This window comes from Microcaecilia unicolor, chromosome 5, assembly GCF_901765095.1.
Source record: "Microcaecilia unicolor chromosome 5, aMicUni1.1, whole genome shotgun sequence".
NCBI lineage: Eukaryota > Metazoa > Chordata > Amphibia > Gymnophiona > Siphonopidae > Microcaecilia > Microcaecilia unicolor.
Genome location: NC_044035.1, coordinates 3,403,928 through 3,422,468, shown reverse-complemented (window position 1 = coordinate 3,422,468; position 18,541 = coordinate 3,403,928). Strand labels below are relative to the sequence as shown.

Genomic DNA, 18,541 nt, shown 5'->3' with positions numbered 1-18,541 from the left:
AAGAAAATTATCATTTAAGAATAAATTTTTCCATGGCTCCAAGCGAATTGGCACCTCTCCTTCCTATCCTGTGCAAGGGACTCCCTCTCAGAAAAGGCCCACGGTCCAACCACCCCAGGGGCGGGTTGTGCAGATGGGACTCCAAACACCATCTCATCTCTAGGTCCCTGGGAAGACCTCTGTTCTGGAGTGGGTTTTCTTCACCCCAACCTGGGCTTCCTCACTACATAGGAAAGATAGAGAGATTCCCACCCATGAAAGTTATCAGTGGGTCTGAAGAAAAAACACAGTAGAGCCTCTCTATCCTGTTTAAAAACAAAAGTCATTAACAGGGTGTTTGTAATGTTGATGTATCTTGTCAGCTGGTCCCTCTTCCACTCTCCAGCCAGGGTCAACCCTGCTTAGCCTGTAGGATTCAATGTAGGGCCGGACCTTCAGACTACGAGCTTTTCCTTATTCCAAACCCCTAGCTTCTGCAGCTCCTTCGGATAACTGTTTCTCAAGCTGTCTTTATGGCAGTAGTTCAACAAACGTGCAGCAACTTCGATACTTTATAGGTTAAGGGTTTTTATTTACACAGGCTTAGTCACACAGACTTATTGCTATTCCAACTTCATCGTTACATGATAGTTCTTCACCTCAAGTTTTTTTACATTTATTCCACCTCAACAATATAGTTCAAGTTCTTGTCTCAAGACGTTTTAACCACAGTCCAGTTTCTCTTGTCACTACCTTCTGTTCTCAGGTAGTTTACTGGCTACTTTCACTTTTCACAAACAGTTCGTTTCATCAACACAGCTTCAAGCTCCTCTCCTACGGAGATTTTAGTCACAGTCCAGCCTTGCAAGGCAACCCCTTCTGTATACAGCAAATCTGCTGAGTTACTTTCCTCCATAGGTTCCTCCCCAACTGCACCAGTTTTGTTTCCCCAATTTTAAACAGTTGAGGTAATACTGTAGCCAGGAAACCTCTCACCTTGCCATCTGGAGCCTGTGCTAATGCCGACACCTCCATGCGCTTTCCCTCTATCTCCTCCCCTGCCTCCATTTTATCCCATTCCATATCCTCCTCTTGCCCACAGAGTTCTCCCAGCTGCTCCCCATCTCCCTGATCAGAAACCATCTCCCAGTTCGCCCCCCCCCCCCCTATTTCCTGTGAGTCCTACATAGGGTGGTGGGTTGTGGGAATGGTAGTCCCTATCCTTAGTATTCTGGTTGGCCTTTTGGCCACTAGGGGGCGAATTCCATGTCTATAGGGAACCTGTGAATGACATTTGCTCTTCCTCCTGAGCACACCTCCCTCCTGTCTCTGCCTTTGCCCTCCTTGAAGCAGTCTTCTCTCAAACCCCTTACAATCTTCTGATAGTCTGAATAAGTGGCTGTTCAGTGGTGAACTTCCATGTCAGCTGGGTATTGGGAGGTAATAAATCTTCTGTTGGGTAGCTTCCTACTATTCCAGAACCTGTGGAATAGTTGTGTCCATCAACCATCAGGTGGAGATAGAAAACACTGAGGAGCTTGACTGGATGCCACGAGATGTTTCAGCTCAGTTTCAGTTCTCTATCTCCAGCAAGTGGATGGACACACTTTTTTCAGCCTCTGGTCCTGAGCAATTTGCTCCTGGTCCAGTTGGTCAGCTGATCCCTAGATGACCTTTGCTTTGGTGACTTGAGTCTGCAGAGTCATATCTGGAAGTCTTCAGATCCCTGTCTGGTGCCCTGCGAATTTACTTCTTCCCATCCTTCACCTCGCCCTTGTTTTCCATGGAGCTCTCTTTTTCCAACCCAACAACGTAAAAAAAAGTTTACTGGAGGGTGTATGAGAGAGAGCATCAGTCCTGACTTGTGGAGACTGTGAGCTTGGGAGGAGCAGGCGGCAGTGGCTCAGAACCTCTTGGAGGGCTGCAAGTTCTACTTAGTGCAGGGAAGGGATCCTGGCTCATGGCTTGGGACTGCATTCTGCTACGCTGGTGACTGTCTGGGTAAATAGTGGCTCCCACAGAGACAGTTAAGCATGAGGAAGGATCTAGCGAAGCTTGAAGACTGGTCTGAAAACTGGCAACTAAGATTTAATGCTAAGAAATGAAAGGTGATACACTTGGGTTACAATAATTCAAGAGAATGGTACAGTATAGAGGGTGAAGTGCTTCTGTGTATGGAAGAAGAGTGGGGATTTGGGGGTGATTGTGTCTGAAGACCTTAAGGTGGCTAAACAGGTAGAAAAGGCGACGGTCAAAGACAGAAGGATGCTCTAGTGCATAAGGAGAGGGATGACCAGCAGGAAAAAAGAGGTGATAGTGCCCTTGTATAGGTCTCTGGTGAGGCCCCATTTAGAATACTGTGTGCAGTTCCGAAGGCCTTACCTACAGAAAGATATAAACAGGATGGAGTCGGTCCAGAGGGCGGCTACAAAACTGGTAAGCGGTCTTGGACATAAAACATATAAGGACAGGCTTATTAACATGTATACGCTGGAAGAGAGGAGGGAAAGAGGAGATATGATAGAGACGTTTAAATACCTCAGTGGCGTTAATGTACAGGAGGTGAGCCTTTTTCAAATGAAGGAAAACTGGAATGAGAGGGCATAGGATGAAGTTAAGAGGAAATAGGCTTTCACAGAAAGAGTGGTGGATGTGTTGAATGGCCTCCTGGTGGAGACAAGGACTGAGTCAGAATTTAAGAAAGTGTGGGACAGGTACATGGGATCTCTTAGGAAAAGGAGAAATTAGGGGTTACTGGGGATGGGTAGACTGGATGGGCCATTTGGCCCTTATCTGCCGTCATGTTTCTAGGAGGGGGATTATCCAAAAGTACTGAGGTGGTTTCATAAAGAGGAGAGGAGCCTTCTGCTTTGGTTCCATCTTTGTCGATCGTGAGGGGGCTTAGAGGTCCTAAGGCCTTCCCGATTCATCCAGACATTCAGGACTTGATTACAGCAGAATGGAACTCTTCAGCTTGGAAAAAAGACAGCTGAGGGAAGATATGATTGAACTCTATAAAATCTTGAGTGGTGTAGAACAAGTAGAAATGAATGGTTTTTTTTTTTTGTACTTTCAGAAAGTACAAAGACCAGGGCACTCAATGAAGTTACATGGAAATAATTTTAAAACAGATAGGTGGAAATATTTTTTTCACTTAACGAATAGTTAATTTGTTAGAGGCAGGAATTCATTGCCAGAGGATGTGGTGACGACTGTTAGCAGATCTAGACTAAAAAGAGGTTTGGACAAGTTCCTGGAGGAATGATGCTACTAATTGGGTTTCTGCCAGGTACTTGTGACCTGGATTGACCACTGTTGGGCTAGAGGAACCATTTGTCTGACCCAGTATGGCTGTTCTTACGTTCTCTTTATCATTTTGGTCAACCTTCTCTGTACCTTTTCTAATGTCACTGTAACTCTTGTTGAGATGCTGTGACACGAATTGCACATAATAGTAAAGTGTGGATAAACTATGGCATGATGGAGGCATTTTTTTTAAATTTGTACCCCGCGCTTTCCCACTCAAGGCAGGCTCAATGCGGCTTACATGGGGCAATGGAGGGTTAAGTGACTTGCCCAGAGTCACAAGGAGCTGCCTGTGCCTGCAGTGGGAATCGAACCCAGTTCACCAGGACCAAAGTCCACCACTCTAACCACTAGGCCACTCCTCCACTCTTGATATTCTCTCACTATCCATTGTTCCTAGTAATTCTTAACATTGCTTCCTTGGCCTCCACTGCACACCTAAGCAGAGGATTTTAAGTATCATCAAGATGACACCTAGATCCTTTTCCTAGGTGGTGACTTCTAATGTGGAACCTAGAATCATGTAGCTATAGTTGAGGTTGCTTTTATCTTGCAAGATTCATTTGGAGTTTCTCACCATCTTCTTGTAATTTTATATAGTAACATAGTAGATGACAGCATATAAAGATCTGTATAGTCCATCCGGTCTGCCTAACAAGATACAGCATAAGGCATGATGTAATACTACACATGCATACTTGATCTTGATTTGTCCTTGCCACTTTTAGGGCACAGACTGTAGAAGTCTGGCCGACACTGACCTTGTTCTGTCACTACTGAAGCCCTACTCTATCCCATCCAAATCTGTACAGCCACAATCGGGGTACAGACCATAGAAGTCTGTCTGGCACTGGCTTTGTTTCTCAGTTACCAGTGTTGCCATATAATCACCCCGCTTGGGGTACAGAAATCCAAAAGAGATGTACCAGATAGGAGGGGAGAGATTGATAAGCTTGACTGAGAAGAGGGACCTTGTGGTGATGATGTCTGAGGATCTCAAGGTGATGACACAATGCGACAAGGCGGTGGCCACAGCCAGAAGGATGCTGGGCTGCATAGAGAGGGGCGTAACCAGCAGAAGAAAGGAGGTGTTGATGCCCCTCTACAAGTCGCTGGTGAGGCTTCACTTGGAGTATTGTGTTCAGTTTTGGAGGCCGTATTTTGCTAAGGATGTAAAAAGACTTGAAGACTTATGAAGAGAGACTTGCTGACCTGAGCATGTATACTCTGGAGAAAAGGAGAAACAGGGGTGATATGATACAGATGTTCAAATATTTGAAAGGTATTAATCTGCAGACAAATCTTTTCCAGAGACGGGAAGGCACTAGAACTAGAGGACATGAATTGAGGTTGAAAGGGGGCTGACTTGGGAATAATGTTGGGAAGTATTTTTTCACTGAGAGGGTGTTAGATACCTGGAATGCCCTCCTGTGGGAGGTGGTGGAGATGTGGGATAAACACAAATGAATCCTGTATAGAAGATATGGAACCAAACAAGCTTAGCAGAGGTTAGGTGGCAATACTGGTAATTTTGAAGCAAAGCCAGTGCTGGGCAGACTTCTGCGGTCTCTGACCTGATAGTGGCTGAATAGATTTGAATGGGCTGGTGGAGCTTTTCAGGGGCTTCGACGACAACTTCAGAAATTTTAGAAGAAATACAGTGCTGGGCAGACTCTTATGGTCTATGCCCTGAAAATGGCAAGGACAAATGAAGATCAGGTATACATATGAAGTATCACATCATACCGTATGTAATGAGTCTATCTTGTTGGGCAGACTGGATGGACCGTACAGGTCTTTATCTACCGTCATCTACTGTGTTACTATGCTCCTAACTTATCGTAATCTGTAAATTAGTCACATAAAAGGGAGTTCTGCTCCTGTGTACACAGCCCTTACAAATTTGTCTTATGTAAGTTTACCGGCTGAAGAATACTGCTTAGGTAGATTGGAGAAAGTCCCCACGTAAAAGGTAGTGCGAAGTCCCTTTTACTGTCCTTCGAGAGCTGGTGGAAGAACCTGCAGACTAAGTTCCCTGTGTTTGTTTTCCAGAACCTGCCTGCCGGATCTCCACCCGTGGGTTCACTGAAGCTTTCTTACATTTCTAAGGTACAGTAAGAAACCATTTCCTCTTCATCCTTTAGGGTTTGAAGTCTTCAGCATCAGATTTTCATACAACACAAGAGTGAGAACATGAGGTGGGAATCTTTCTCAGGAAGTGATGTAGCTGTCCATGTGTGGCCATAGCAGCAGACTGATATCCTGTGCGGGTGTCCAAAGAGCAAAAGAGGCTAATGGGTAGTTGGGGTAAACACTACAGATGAGGGGTTGCGAGGCACCAAAAAAAGGTCAGAAAACACAGGGCCCAAAGAGAGACGGGTACCGGGGTACACAGCATGGAAAAGGGGAGCAGACCCCCCGATGTGGGTAATGGTATTACGTTTCTTTTTCTCTAGGTCAGCGATGCAACCAAGCTCAGGCCAAAGGCAGAGTTCTGCTTTGGTGAGTATTTATTACTTCTAGAAGCAGGTAGTAGGGACTGACTGCTCATCCTTTCAAGTCTAGAACCATTTCCCTTCTTTTCTTTGTTGGGTTATTTGGCTGAGAAAAAGAGTGCAGATTTTTAGAAGCCATCCAAAAAAAGACGTATAATACCACAAAGTAAATAACACATTTAGAGTAAGGAATATATTGACCGATTAGCTTTTAAAGGGGGAAGAGTTGAGCTGGGTATTCCAGCTTTGCTTCTTCAGTCTGGGCTGTCCATGGAACCGGTTGTTGCAATATTGGGGCTCCTTGCAAGAGAACTAGTGTAAAGAGTCGATTTAAATTTTAACTTAGGACTACACTTGCATCCTGTTTATATGTAAATAATGCACCATAGAAGTGTAACTGATGTAATAAGTTACTGGTTAATGGTAGCAAACTGGTTTGAGCATTTCAGATCATCTCAAGTTCTGGAACCACTCTTACAATTCATGCAAACTGTGCAATGTGTACATAGACTTCTCTCTGTGTATATTGCGCATGCATAATGTGTAAATTTAAATGCTAGATAGAAGTTGACAGATGGAAAGCCTTGTAACTAAAGGCAGACCAAGTTGCTTTTGGTTTCGGCACCAAAAACCAGTCCAAAATCTGGGCTTGGCTTTTGTCTGAAACCCAAACTCCTGCCCTACCGTTAGGAATCCTTGGTGGTCTAGTGGCATCTTCAAGGGCAGGACCCCCCCCCCCCCCCCCGCCCCTGCTGGAGCTCTCACAATGGCTGCCGAGACTTCCCACAGCAGCCTCATGGAGGTCCTAGTAGCCATTTTGCAATTAGAACCAGCTGTGGAGCAGTGGCATGGGGCAGAAGCGAGTGGGGTTTCTTGTTGCCCCCGAGTAGGCCACTAGACCACCAGGGATTCCTAAGGTAGGACCAGGGAGGGCTTACAGGTGGTTGGGTGGGATAGGGTGGTGGTGGTGGAGTGTGAGGAGGAGGCTGCTGCAGAGGAGGAGAGGAGTGCCGGGGGGGGGGGGGGGGGCTGTTTTCAGTTTCTGCTGAAACAGTGACCAATTTCCGTTGTAAATTCGGTTTTGGCAGAAGATCCTGGGTTTTATACTGTGTTTTCTATTATGAGGTTGTTGCAAAAACATGAAACAGTTGCAGGAGCGGCTGATAACTTAAATCATTGTAGTTGGTTTATAAGCATCAGCTGTTCACGGTGCACAAACAAGTTTCAATAAACGAATGTCAAAGCACAAAGCAAAGCGGACTGAACTCCAGGCCACAGAAACGTATTATTTTTGGAGAATGCTGCTTTTATGTTTAAATCATTTTTATTGACATTGAATGAAAACGTTACATTTAGTGTTTATAGAGAAGACATTATTCAATATCAGAACTTTCAACTTTTATCCCCTTGATCTCTAACCCTACCCTCCCCCTCCTTCCTCTATCGGCAGGCTATACCGCAGAGCCAACAGCCATGTGAGCTTGTGCAATATATTTGCTCATCTTACAATTATATGGAGAAGCCTTGTTTCTGGTTTCCCTGCGGGAGTCTACACTCCTGTTCCCCACCCCCACCCCTTGTGGCCTTGCTTCCTGGGCACAGTGGCTTTATTTTATTTGTATCCAATTCAGCACTCTTTAGTCCATTCTGTCCTTTATTTATTGCCTTAGATATTCAGTAAATGTCCTCTAGCTGCTGGCGTTAGGGTCTGCCAAAAGGCTGTCCATCTATGTTGGAAACTATTGGCCGCTCTTTGTGTCCATCTTAGGGGTCTCCACTCTCTCCATTCTCATTAGTTGTATCATCTGCGCTCTCCACTGTATTATTGTAGGAGGTTTCCAAGATGACCTTCTTTGCTACTGCGGTGGAACGTTTGGCGCCGCTGCAGTTATCTTGAAGTGGTCAAAGAGTAATTTGCAATCTGGCCTCCACTGCACTCCCCACCTCTGCGAAATTCTTTGTAGCAGCGTTTTCCAGAATTTGTTTATTTGAGGGCAAAGCCAGAACATGTGTCCCAGTGTTGCACCCACCATGTTACATTTTGGGCATTCTCCTGCCGGGGACAGTCCCATCTGGGTGGTATATGCATTCTCAATGCTGTCTTGTACTGAACTTCCCAACTCCATGTGAAGTTTGTCGTAGTCCTTATTCTTTTGATATGTTTCTGGAATAGTTCTGTGGGCAGACTGATGCCTAAGTCAATTGACCACGCCTTTGCTAACTGCGCAAAGTGTAATTCTGCTGCCCTATCTCTAATGTGTCTATGATGGGCTGCCAGCGAGTATGCTGTTGCTAATTCCTCTTGCATGTCTTCTGTTAAGTTTTGCCACTTCAAGCTAGTCACATAGTGCTTCAGTTGCTGGTAGTGGAAAAGATCTGAACTTGGTATGGAATAAGAGCGCTGCAACTCTTGAAATGTCGAATGCTGCTTTTATATTGCAGATTTCTTTCACAGAGAAGTGATCCACACCAGCCAATGTCTCGGATCCAGAGAATATAACGGTGCGATGCACCTCCTGTTAATTTAGGCAGCGGAGCTGGACTTGCCCATAAGTTGTTTAGCGATGCAAAACTTAGAACCAACCACCGGCCTCTTTGACTGGCTTTAGAATATCCCTCCTACCCTGGCCAAGATAATGTTCAAGTGCCCTTGACCAACGGATCCCTTATTTATCTGTTTGTATGTTCCATCTTTGCTTACACCCTGTGCTGTCAAGATGGGGATTGTGTTAGCATTATAATGGAGTATGCTATGCCATACTTTATATTTCTATTGCTTATGTTTGACATATTCTTGCTGTACACCGCCTTGAGTGAATTCCTTCAAAAAGGCGGTAAGTAAATCCTAATAAATAAATAAATGAATGTGGCCAATCTAATACCAGTACATTGCATAAATTACCTCCAGTATAATTTCAAATATACCGCAGACCTCAGCGGTGCCACTCACTGGATATTGATTTTAGGCTAGTGAGAATTATCACCCACCTCCTCATTGGTCCTTAGTGTAAAATTTATTTCAATTTTTACCAGTCAACTCTGTTATGACTTATTCATATGTCCAGACAATTCAATCAATTATAATAAAGTTAACATAGTTGGAATACTTGAATTGGTGTATTTGAATTATATTGCAGATAATTTATGCAATGGATTAGTAAAGACCTCCTAAAAGATTGTTGCAGTTGCGTTTTGGTACAAATAATTACATATTGCTTTTCAACTTCAGTTGAGATGGAATCATTATTCCAATTGGAATTGCATTCACCAATTTACCCCTGACCTTTCTGCAAAATCTATTCAGCTTTATATGATACATCAACCTCTGGATTAGATAATTTGGCCACACCCTTGTCACCTCTCGCTTAGACTACTGCAATCTGCTTCTTGCTGGCCTCCCACTTAGTCACCTCTCCCCTCTCCAATCGGTTCAAAACTCTGCTGCCCGTCTCGTCTTCCGCCAGGGTCGCTTTACTCATACTACCCCTCTCCTCAGGTTGCTTCACTGGCTCCCTATCCGTTTTCGCATCCTGTTCAAACTTCTTCTACTAACCTATAAATGTACTCACTCTGCTGCTCCCCAGTATCTCTCCACACTCGTCCTTCCCTACACCCCTTCCCGTGCACTCCGCTCCATGGATAAATCCTTCTTATCTGTTCCCTTCTCCACTACTGCCAACTCCAGACTTCGCGCCTTCTGTCTCGCTGCACCCTACGCCTGGAATAAACTTCCTGAGCCCCTACGTCTTGCCCCATCCTTGGCCACCTTTAAATCTAGACTGAAAGCCCACCTCTTTAACATTGCTTTTGACTCGTAACCACTCGCCTCCACCTACCCTCCTCTCCTTCCTGTACACATTAATTGATTTGATTTGCTTACTTTATTTTTGTCTATTAGATTGTAAGCTCTTTGAGCAGGGACTGTCTTTCTTCTATGTTTGTGCAGCGCTGCGTACGCCTTGTAGCACTATAGAAATGCTAAATAATAGTAGTAGTAGTAGCACTCTCAAATGGGCTAGGAATTGCCGCTTGGAGAGTAGAAGAGATGGCTTTGTAGTTCATGCTTTGTTCGTTTTGGTACCTTTACTGCCCACAAATCCTCATGTTCTGGAGATACTGGCCATCTCACACCCTTGTCCCCTGCTCCTCTGTTGCTTCTGGTTATTCCTTCCCTGCCCCTACTGCTTGACCCCACTGCATGGCAACTGCTCATTCATAAGAAGTTTAGTGCGGAAAGGATTGGCCCCAAGGAAAAACAGTTCTTCTCCCCACCTCCCAGTTTTTTCAATTCAATTTCAGTCGTATATACTGCTAATATCCCTTGTGTAGGGTTCAGTGCGGTTTATATTAGTGGAACAACAGTTACATTTTTATAAGTAGGTTAATGGGTGAACTCAATTCTTATTGGAATGATGTGATGTTATCTATAACATTATGCGATGTTACTATAGTCTGTTTAAAATTTGGTATTTCTAGTTTATTTGGGGATCGGTGAGTATTATGTAGCAGTCTTTGAGAAGCAGGTTTTTAGCAGCATGGTCCATCCAGTCTGCCCAGAAAGGTGCCAGAGTCCTGCACATTACGACCAAACCTTCAGCTCCAGTTCCTCTAATTTTCTACTGTCCGACTCAGACTCTGACTAATATCAGGCTTTAATTGTTTTGTTCTGATAGCCCCTCCTGCTTTAAAGTTACACCGTCCTCTAGGTGAACAGAGCAGTGAGCCTTGATGATTTAGGCAGCCAAACTCCTGTAAAAATCCCCTTCTCCGAGGTCAAATGGAGGGTATCCAGGGTCCCCACACCTGGACACTAAAAACAAGCCAGCACCCCTCTGTGCGACACTGCTCCTGTAGCAGCTGCCTAGAGGGGACTAACTGCTGAGAATATAGTCTGGCTGTAGGCTTAGCATGTAGGGGTCTCCCTTAGGACCTGTTGCTCTTCCATCTTATCCCAGTGTGTACTAGTTAACAGTTTCATCCACGGATGCAGTGATGTAAGAAACACCACCCAATAATCGATTCCCACTTCAGGCACAGGCAGCTCCTTGTGACTCTGGGCAAGTCACTTAACCCTCCATTGCCCCATGTAAGCCGCATTGAGCCTGCCATGAGTGGGAAAGCGCGAGGTACAAATGTAACAAAAAAAAAAAAATGTGTCCCTGATTGTAGATTGAAGTGGTACATCTGAAGATGGAAAAAATGTTATTCTATACTCTTGTAGTACCTGAATAGTATTAATAAACGTGCATTTTCAAATTTAGAATAGGGCCCGGTGTTTACAAAATCATATAGTTAATTAAGCAACAAAGAGCCAGAATCAAATTCTGGCAAGAATGGCAAGAATAAAATTAAGCTTCTTGATAAAATTGGTGAAAACAGGAATGTGTTTACATTTCTCCAAAATGGAAGATAGGAATTTCAGTACTAGACACAACCACGAAAGAGTATTCCAAGCTGAAGCTCCTCTATATGAGAAAGATTGCTGTAGTTCTTAAAAAGATGTAAACAGGGAAACATCAACATGTAAACTTGACTTTGTTTATGAGTTCACCTTTCCTGTAAAAAGAATACTAATGAAAGGAACTCCTCTGGAATCAAGCCATGGAAAAATATAAAAATAAAACACGGGCTCTTAAACTCAATCCTTGTATGTAGCAGGAGCCAATGAAGTTTCCCAAAAAGCAGGGAAACGATCACATTTTGATCTTCTAAATATCAGTTGAGCTGCTGTGCTTCATTGTCATACATCCATAAAGAGAGTTTCAGTAGTCAAGTTGCGATATTGTAATCTGAACTAAAATAGCAAAGTGTGTAATGGAGAAGAAACAGATCTCAGTTTTCGCAATTTGAAAAAAACACTTTAACCAAGCTGTTTACCTGAGGTTGGAAAGTCGACGAGAAGTCTAAAATGACTCCAAGTACTTTTGATGAATTGTCAACAAAGAGTGATTCAGTTGCATTTGAGGCTGAACTGCTAGGTAAAGATGAAATTGGGGTTCCAAACCAAAGCAACTTGGTCTTTGAGGAATTCAACTTCAACTGACAACAAGTCGTCCAGAGTTCAATTTTAGAAATACAAGTGCGAAGGGAAAAGGGGATGGGATTTGAAATACCACCTTTCTGTGGTTACAGTCAAAGTGGTTTACAGGTACGTTTTTTGTACCTGGGGCAATGGACTTTAAAAGTCTTCCTTTAGCTGTTTATAAGGACTCCCTGTGAAAACCATAGAATGTGTCCTATATAAATTCTCCCCCCTCCCCCTCCCCCTCCCCCCTTGGAATCAGAACTGTTAAAACAAATTTCCTGCCAAACTTTAAATTTGTGACAGACTTTTCCTGCTGAAATCTTCCACCTCCTTGAGGAGATCACCCATCTGAAATCCACTATGTAAAAATCAGACTACTAACCTCACAGCATCCCCTGAAGAAAGACACAGCACAATGCCCGAAACATCAGTACCGCTTACTCAGGTGTGGCAAGATCTAGACAGCCTCGACAATCAAGCCAGACATTGACAATCCTAAGCACATTTCACAGGGTAAACATTTGGACCCAACGTAAGTGCAGGGTTGCCAATTCCTTAATCTGACCCTGTCTGTTACAACAGAGATTAGTTGGTAGTACAACAATATGATATTATTATCCATCCAATCTCCTCCTGCACTGGAGACGCTGGATTCTGACCACTTCAGACGGTTAAGGCTTTGGTGGGAGTTTCCCAGTTCACCATAGACTTGACTGTAGCCTGTTTACTTTGTGTTGACTTCTACAAGTTCTACCTGGGGTGCTATTATATAATGGCCCCCTGATGGCTCGTGGCCTGCACCACTGCCTCACTGCCAGAGCTAACCAGAGCTTCATTTCTAAGAAAGGGCTCAGGGTCAGCTTGCTCTTCTAGGCAGCTAATGCTATTGGAATCAATGTTAGGGCCCTTCTTCCACCTTAGGGTGACTTTTGTCCACCTCTGTTTTTTCACTCCCCAACTTTTCTAGGAAGGTTATTCAAGGGTTTTATAACACAGTTCTGGTACCATCTCTTGGTCATCAGGCTTCTTTCATTTTCTTTAAGATACTGATTATCAGCCTGAAAGTACTATGCAAATTAGCATCCACAAATATCCAAATTAACTTCCAGTAGCATTTTAATGACAGTTACTTTATGGGGGAATGACTTCTTCACATCAATAAGTCATCAAAGACCTCTACACCTGAGCACTCCTTGGGAAGAATTGGATTCTCAGTAAAACAGCCTCCACCCCTGGACAGGACTTTCAACTTTTCCTTCAACTTTACAGTCCTGTCCTCTTCCCCCGGCTGTTAGTCCAATTCTTAATTCACACCACCCAATTCTACCTCACACTGGGTTCTACTACAGTTATTTACTTATTCAGTCTATCATTATGGTAAGTACCTTCTTTGGTTTTGGGGTGTGACAACTTGCCTCAACATCCTCAGGCATCTGGTAGAGATCCTGTCCTCTGGCCCTCTTGGTCTGGCTTCTTCTTAGGGGTCCGTGCACTGGGGTTTACAGCCCATTCCAACCGGTCTCTCAGGTTACCAGGTGCTCTGCATACCTCCTTCCTCCTTAGCTCCTCCTGGACGGTGCTCTTTATAGGGCTGCTAATAGCCCACCACACCCCTTCTGGGCCCCTTTTGGTTCCGGAAGGGTCCAGTACCTTCTCCAGGGTGTTTCCTTTTTAAAGGGAATCACTGCTATGGGCCTTCCCCGGCTCCCATGTTCCTGGCCTTTGCTGTAGCTCCTTCTAGTGGCCTTTTTACAGCATTTTACCAGTTTTTCACCATGAGAGCCCCCTCTGGTGGCCTCTTCAGGGTAGGGCATGTCATGTGTTTATCACACTGTGTATATGGAGTGTTTGTATGTTTGCATGTGTTGTGCCTTTTGAGGTGTTGCTTGGGGGTGCTGGAATAGTTGTATGTGGTACTTTTGGGGATAGGGCAGTTGTGAGCCAGTAGTGTTTGGGTGATAATGGAGAATGGGGAGGGCAGTTTAAAAGGAGGAATTCCCTAATTGCTGTGTTTCACTCTGTAAGTTTGTTTGCTGTAGAAGCTAGAGAGTGTCCCATTGAAATGCATGGGGCCATATTTTAGGGGGGGGGAAGGGGACTTCTCTGGAGCCCCTGGTGCATCTGAACTCGATGTATCTTTTTCATCACACTTCTCCTATATCAAGTTTCATCCCATTTCTTTTGCTTTTTTCAAAGTTGTTTTGCTGATGGACGGATAGTCTCAACCCCTTAATTATTTCTATCCTCAGTTGGGTTGGGAAGAATAAAAAACTGCAAAGATGTTGACTATTTTACTAGAACAAACGGTCTCTTCACCTGCACAAGCTTTAAGCTTATTATATCCTTTTCTTTACCTTTATTCTACTCTTTTGCGAAAACGAGAGGATAGAAGTAATTTTGATAGTGAAATGAGAAAATCACAAAACTACGTCTCTTGATACCTGTCAACACCACCGACTACGCAAAACTCCTTGATTGTCTAGACCCAAACCCTGGTGAATACCCAGCGGACAGAACCTGGACCAACTTCGAGATGCTATCGGAAGACAACATCTCCCAAAAGCTCAAAAGGTTCGCCAAGTCTCACTGCAAATTAGACATTTGCTCTAATAACCTAATAAAGTCTGCCCCTCAACAACTCATATCAGACCTCACGCAACTGAACTATATGCTACAAAACGGACTTTTCCCAAAGGATAAAGGAAATATTTTACTCACCCCCATACCCAAAGATGCAAAGAAAAGCACAAGCGACTTAACCAACTACCGCCCAGTTGCATCTATTCCTCTGATAACCAAATTAACGGAAGGAATGGTGATCAATCAACTCACCAACTACTTAAATAAATTCTCCATACTGCATGACTCCCAATCAGGATTCCGGGCTAACCACAGCACCAAAACAGTACTAGTCACTCTCCTGACTAAATTTAAACAAGCGATCGCAACTGGATATAACATACTTCTACAATTCAATATGTCCAGTGCCTTTGACATGGCTGATCATGAAATATTACTACACATCCTTGAATACTTCGGAATTGGAGGCAACGTCCTCAAGTGGTTCAAAGGCTTCCTAACCACACGATCTTACCAAGTAATTTCTAACTCGGCCACCTCAGACACATGGACACCTGAATGTGGAGTTCCCCAAGGATCCCCCCTCTCGCTGACTCTCTTCAACCTAATGATGACACCATTAACCAAATTATTATCCAATCAAAACCTAAATCCATACATATACGCAGATGACGTAACGATTTACATCCCGTTCAAACATGATTTAATGGAAATCACCAACGGACATCAACCAAAATTTCCATATCATGTATTCATGGGTGGATGCTTTTCAGCTGAAACTTAATGCAGAAAAAACACAATGCCTTATACTCACCTCACAACATAACATGAGCAAATTCACCACCATAAACACACCAAAATTATCCCTTCCCGTCTTGGACACCCTGAAAATTCTTGGAGTTACCATTGACTGACATCTCACACTTGAAAGTCATGCGAAAAATACAACCAAGAAGATGTTTCACTCAATGTGGAAACTAAAAAGAGTAAGACCTTTCTTCCCAAGGACCATCTTTCGCAACCTGGTACAGTCAATAGTGCTTGGTCACCTAGATTACTGCAATGCACTTTACGCTGGCTGTAAAGAGCAAATCATCAAGAAACTTCAAACCCCCCAGAACACCACAGCTAGACTCATATTCGGAAAAACAAAATGTGAAAGTGCTAAACCCCTAAGGGAAAAATTACATTGGCTTCCACTTAAAGAACGCATCACGTTCAAGGTATGTTCTCTAGTTCATAAAATCATTCACGGAGATGCCCCAGCCTACATGTCGGATCTGGTAGACCTACCACCCAGGAACGCTAAAAGCTCATCCCGCACATTCCTTAATCTTCATTTCCCCAGTTGTAAAGGACTGAAATACAAACTAAACGTATGCATCAAACTTCTCTTACCTGAGTACACAGTTATGGAACGCATTGCCGCGCAACTTAAAAACTATTTATGAACTAACTAACTTTCGTAAATCTCTGAAGATTCACCTCTTCAACAAGGCATACCAATAAGGTCAACAACTATAAATGTAATACACCTCCACCTTAACTATTATCAGCTCTACTTTTGTTTATATCTGCTTGTTTAAATTTTGATTACCTTATTCTTTATGTAACACTAATTGTTTTTCTTCCAATCTATTATCTATCAGTAACGATACATTGTAAGCCATATTGAGCCTGCAAAGAGGTGGGAAAATGTGGGATACAAATGCAATAAATAAATTGATGCTTTAGTTGATTTTAGGTAGGCTGTGTTAGAGCCCTGAAGAGTGTTTATGAATCAACTTGGGGTTTGCTGCTTATTTCGCTTATTGATTCCTCCCTATACTGCAGCTCATCATTTTAAAGCAAGTGTTTGCTTTCTGAAAGAAGCAGAAAGAGAAGTAACTTGAACTAAGAATTGTCTTGGCAGTTTCCCAAAAAATAAAAGACTAGGCCCCTTATCATAATTAAGCTCCTGGGCGTGATCCAGCTATGATCTGAAATCAGAATGGAACCGATGTGACAGGCTGTTCGGATAGTCAGCAGCTTAGAAGTTACTCCAAAGAATTGTGTATGGTAGAAAAGAAAAAGCAGTCCGATTTTGTTCCCTGGGTGATTCTTAGCTTGCGCATTTCATAGTCCAAGCTACTGCAGATATAAGAAAACTCGACTGCTAACACTACATGACTCCGTGAAGCTTCAGACCTGTCTGACTCCAGCTTCTTCCTTCCTTCCTTCCAGTTATGAACGCTGGCATGAGGAAGTACTTTCTACAGGCCAATGACCAGCAGGACCTGGTGGAATGGATAAATGTGCTCAACAAAGCAACCAAGATCACAGTAAGTACCAACAGCCCTCACCCTGCCATAAATAGTTATTGCCCAGACATCTGACTCAAGGGCCCTTTAAAATCAGACTTGCAGTTTCAAATACATTGGAAAACACTTCCTGGAGAGGGCTTCCCAAGTCAGTTCAGATTTTAGGATACTCCCTATGAATATACATGAGAAAAATCTGAATGCAATGCAGGTTATCTCGTGGATATGCTGAAAACCTGACTGGCTGTGAAGCTCCCAGTACAAGTTTGGAAAGTTCTGGGTTATGGTGAAGGGAAGCAATGTCTAGATAAGGAGACGACCAAAGCAGTTTCAAAATGCTTTTAAATTTCAGGTACCAAAGGCAAGCGACCAGCAATCCTTGCCCGATAACCATACCCGACTTCTGGAGAGCTCAGGGAGCAAGAAGCAAGTATCATATCGAACAGACATTGTGGGAGGGGTTCCCATCATTACGCCTACGCAGGTAAGACTGGGGGAAGCGCAAACACAGGACTGAGTTCCCCTTAATCATGAAGAGGACTTTAAGAGAGGGAGAGCTCTTCACTGTTAAGAACTTGCTGGGAAATTGTTTTTAAACTTGGGAAAAAGAAGACCAAGAATTGTAACCTCAGGGACTTGATTTTAAGTTGCTCTGCTCACTTAGCAAAGGAGTTTCATAGGCAGCCTGCATTTAAGGGGGCTATTGTACAGTTAATATAGTATCAGCATCATTATGAGCCCACACAAGCTGGGAAAATTTGGGATACAAGTGAACCAAATAAATAAATAAATTTATAGTAGGCACAGAAAGCCTCAATTTAGACTTTTAGGGGTCTTTTTACTAAGCCGCGTAAGCATCTGTGTGCGCCCAACACCTGCCAAAATGGAGTTACTGCCCGACTACTTCATGGCTCTTGCTGTAATTTCATTTTTGGCACGCTCGTAACGGACGCACACGGTTGCATTTGACACACATAGGTCATTACTGCTTGGATTCTTTACCTCTAGGTCAATGGCTGGCGGTAAGGTCTCAGACCCAAAATGGACGCACAGCAATTTTGATTTTGTTGCACGTCCATTTTTGGCCAAAAAAAGGGACCTTTTTTACAGGCGTGATGAAAAATGGATAAGCACGTGCCCAAAACCAGCACCTACACTACCGCAAGCCATTTTTCAGTGCACCTTAGTAAAAGAACCCCTTAATTTCCTCCCTCCCCCTCCCCCCCCCCAAGCCTGATCTGATTTATAGGCCCTTGAACCAATTAGGAGGCTACTGAGTTAATTAGGACATCACTATTAGCCAGTAATTAGCTATTAGAAGTATGGTCTACTTAGATCCATAGAGGGGAACCTATTAATAAAATTAAAAAAAAAATAATAATAATGAAAACTAAATATTACCAGAGCCTAGCATATGACTAGCAATCTTAGGGGACTTTAGTTAATATATTCGTGTTCCATTAGCAACTTAATTAAGAAATCACCAATAAAATACAGGCAGCAGTCCAGCAGCGAGATGGGGGCTATCTAGTCTCTTGCACAGTGTGTCACATGTTTGATTATCTCCCGGTTGGTGAGAATTTGTAATTCTGTACTCGGTGCAGAGAGTTCTTGCACTCGGGGAACGGGTCCGATCTCTGGAGGCTAGAATAGCAGAGAGGTTTATAGAGGAGGCCTACAGGGACATAGTAGAGAAGACATAAGAGCATAAGAATAGCCGTACTGGGTCAGACCAATGGTCCATATAGCCCAGTATCCTGCTTCCATCAGTGGACAATCCAGGTCACAAGTACCTGGCAGAAACCCAATTAGTAGCAACATTCCATGCTACCAATCCCAGGGCAAGCACTGACGTC

At 43.6% G+C, this 18,541-nt stretch overlaps 1 protein-coding gene across 4 annotated transcripts in view; it reads left to right on the top strand.

The window, feature by feature from the left end:
• PLEKHA1 (pleckstrin homology domain containing A1) overlaps positions 1-18,541 on the top strand; it is a 96,564-nt gene that overhangs the window by 17,450 nt on the left and 60,573 nt on the right. For all 4 annotated transcript variants that reach the window (XM_030202582.1, XM_030202581.1, XM_030202585.1 and 1 more), the window contains exons 3-6: positions 5,338-5,394; positions 5,742-5,787; positions 16,609-16,706; positions 17,038-17,169. In XM_030202582.1, coding sequence (XP_030058442.1) covers positions 5,338-5,394; positions 5,742-5,787; positions 16,609-16,706; positions 17,038-17,169 — 333 coding nt within the window. The remainder of the gene's footprint in view (positions 1-5,337; positions 5,395-5,741; positions 5,788-16,608; positions 16,707-17,037; positions 17,170-18,541) is intronic.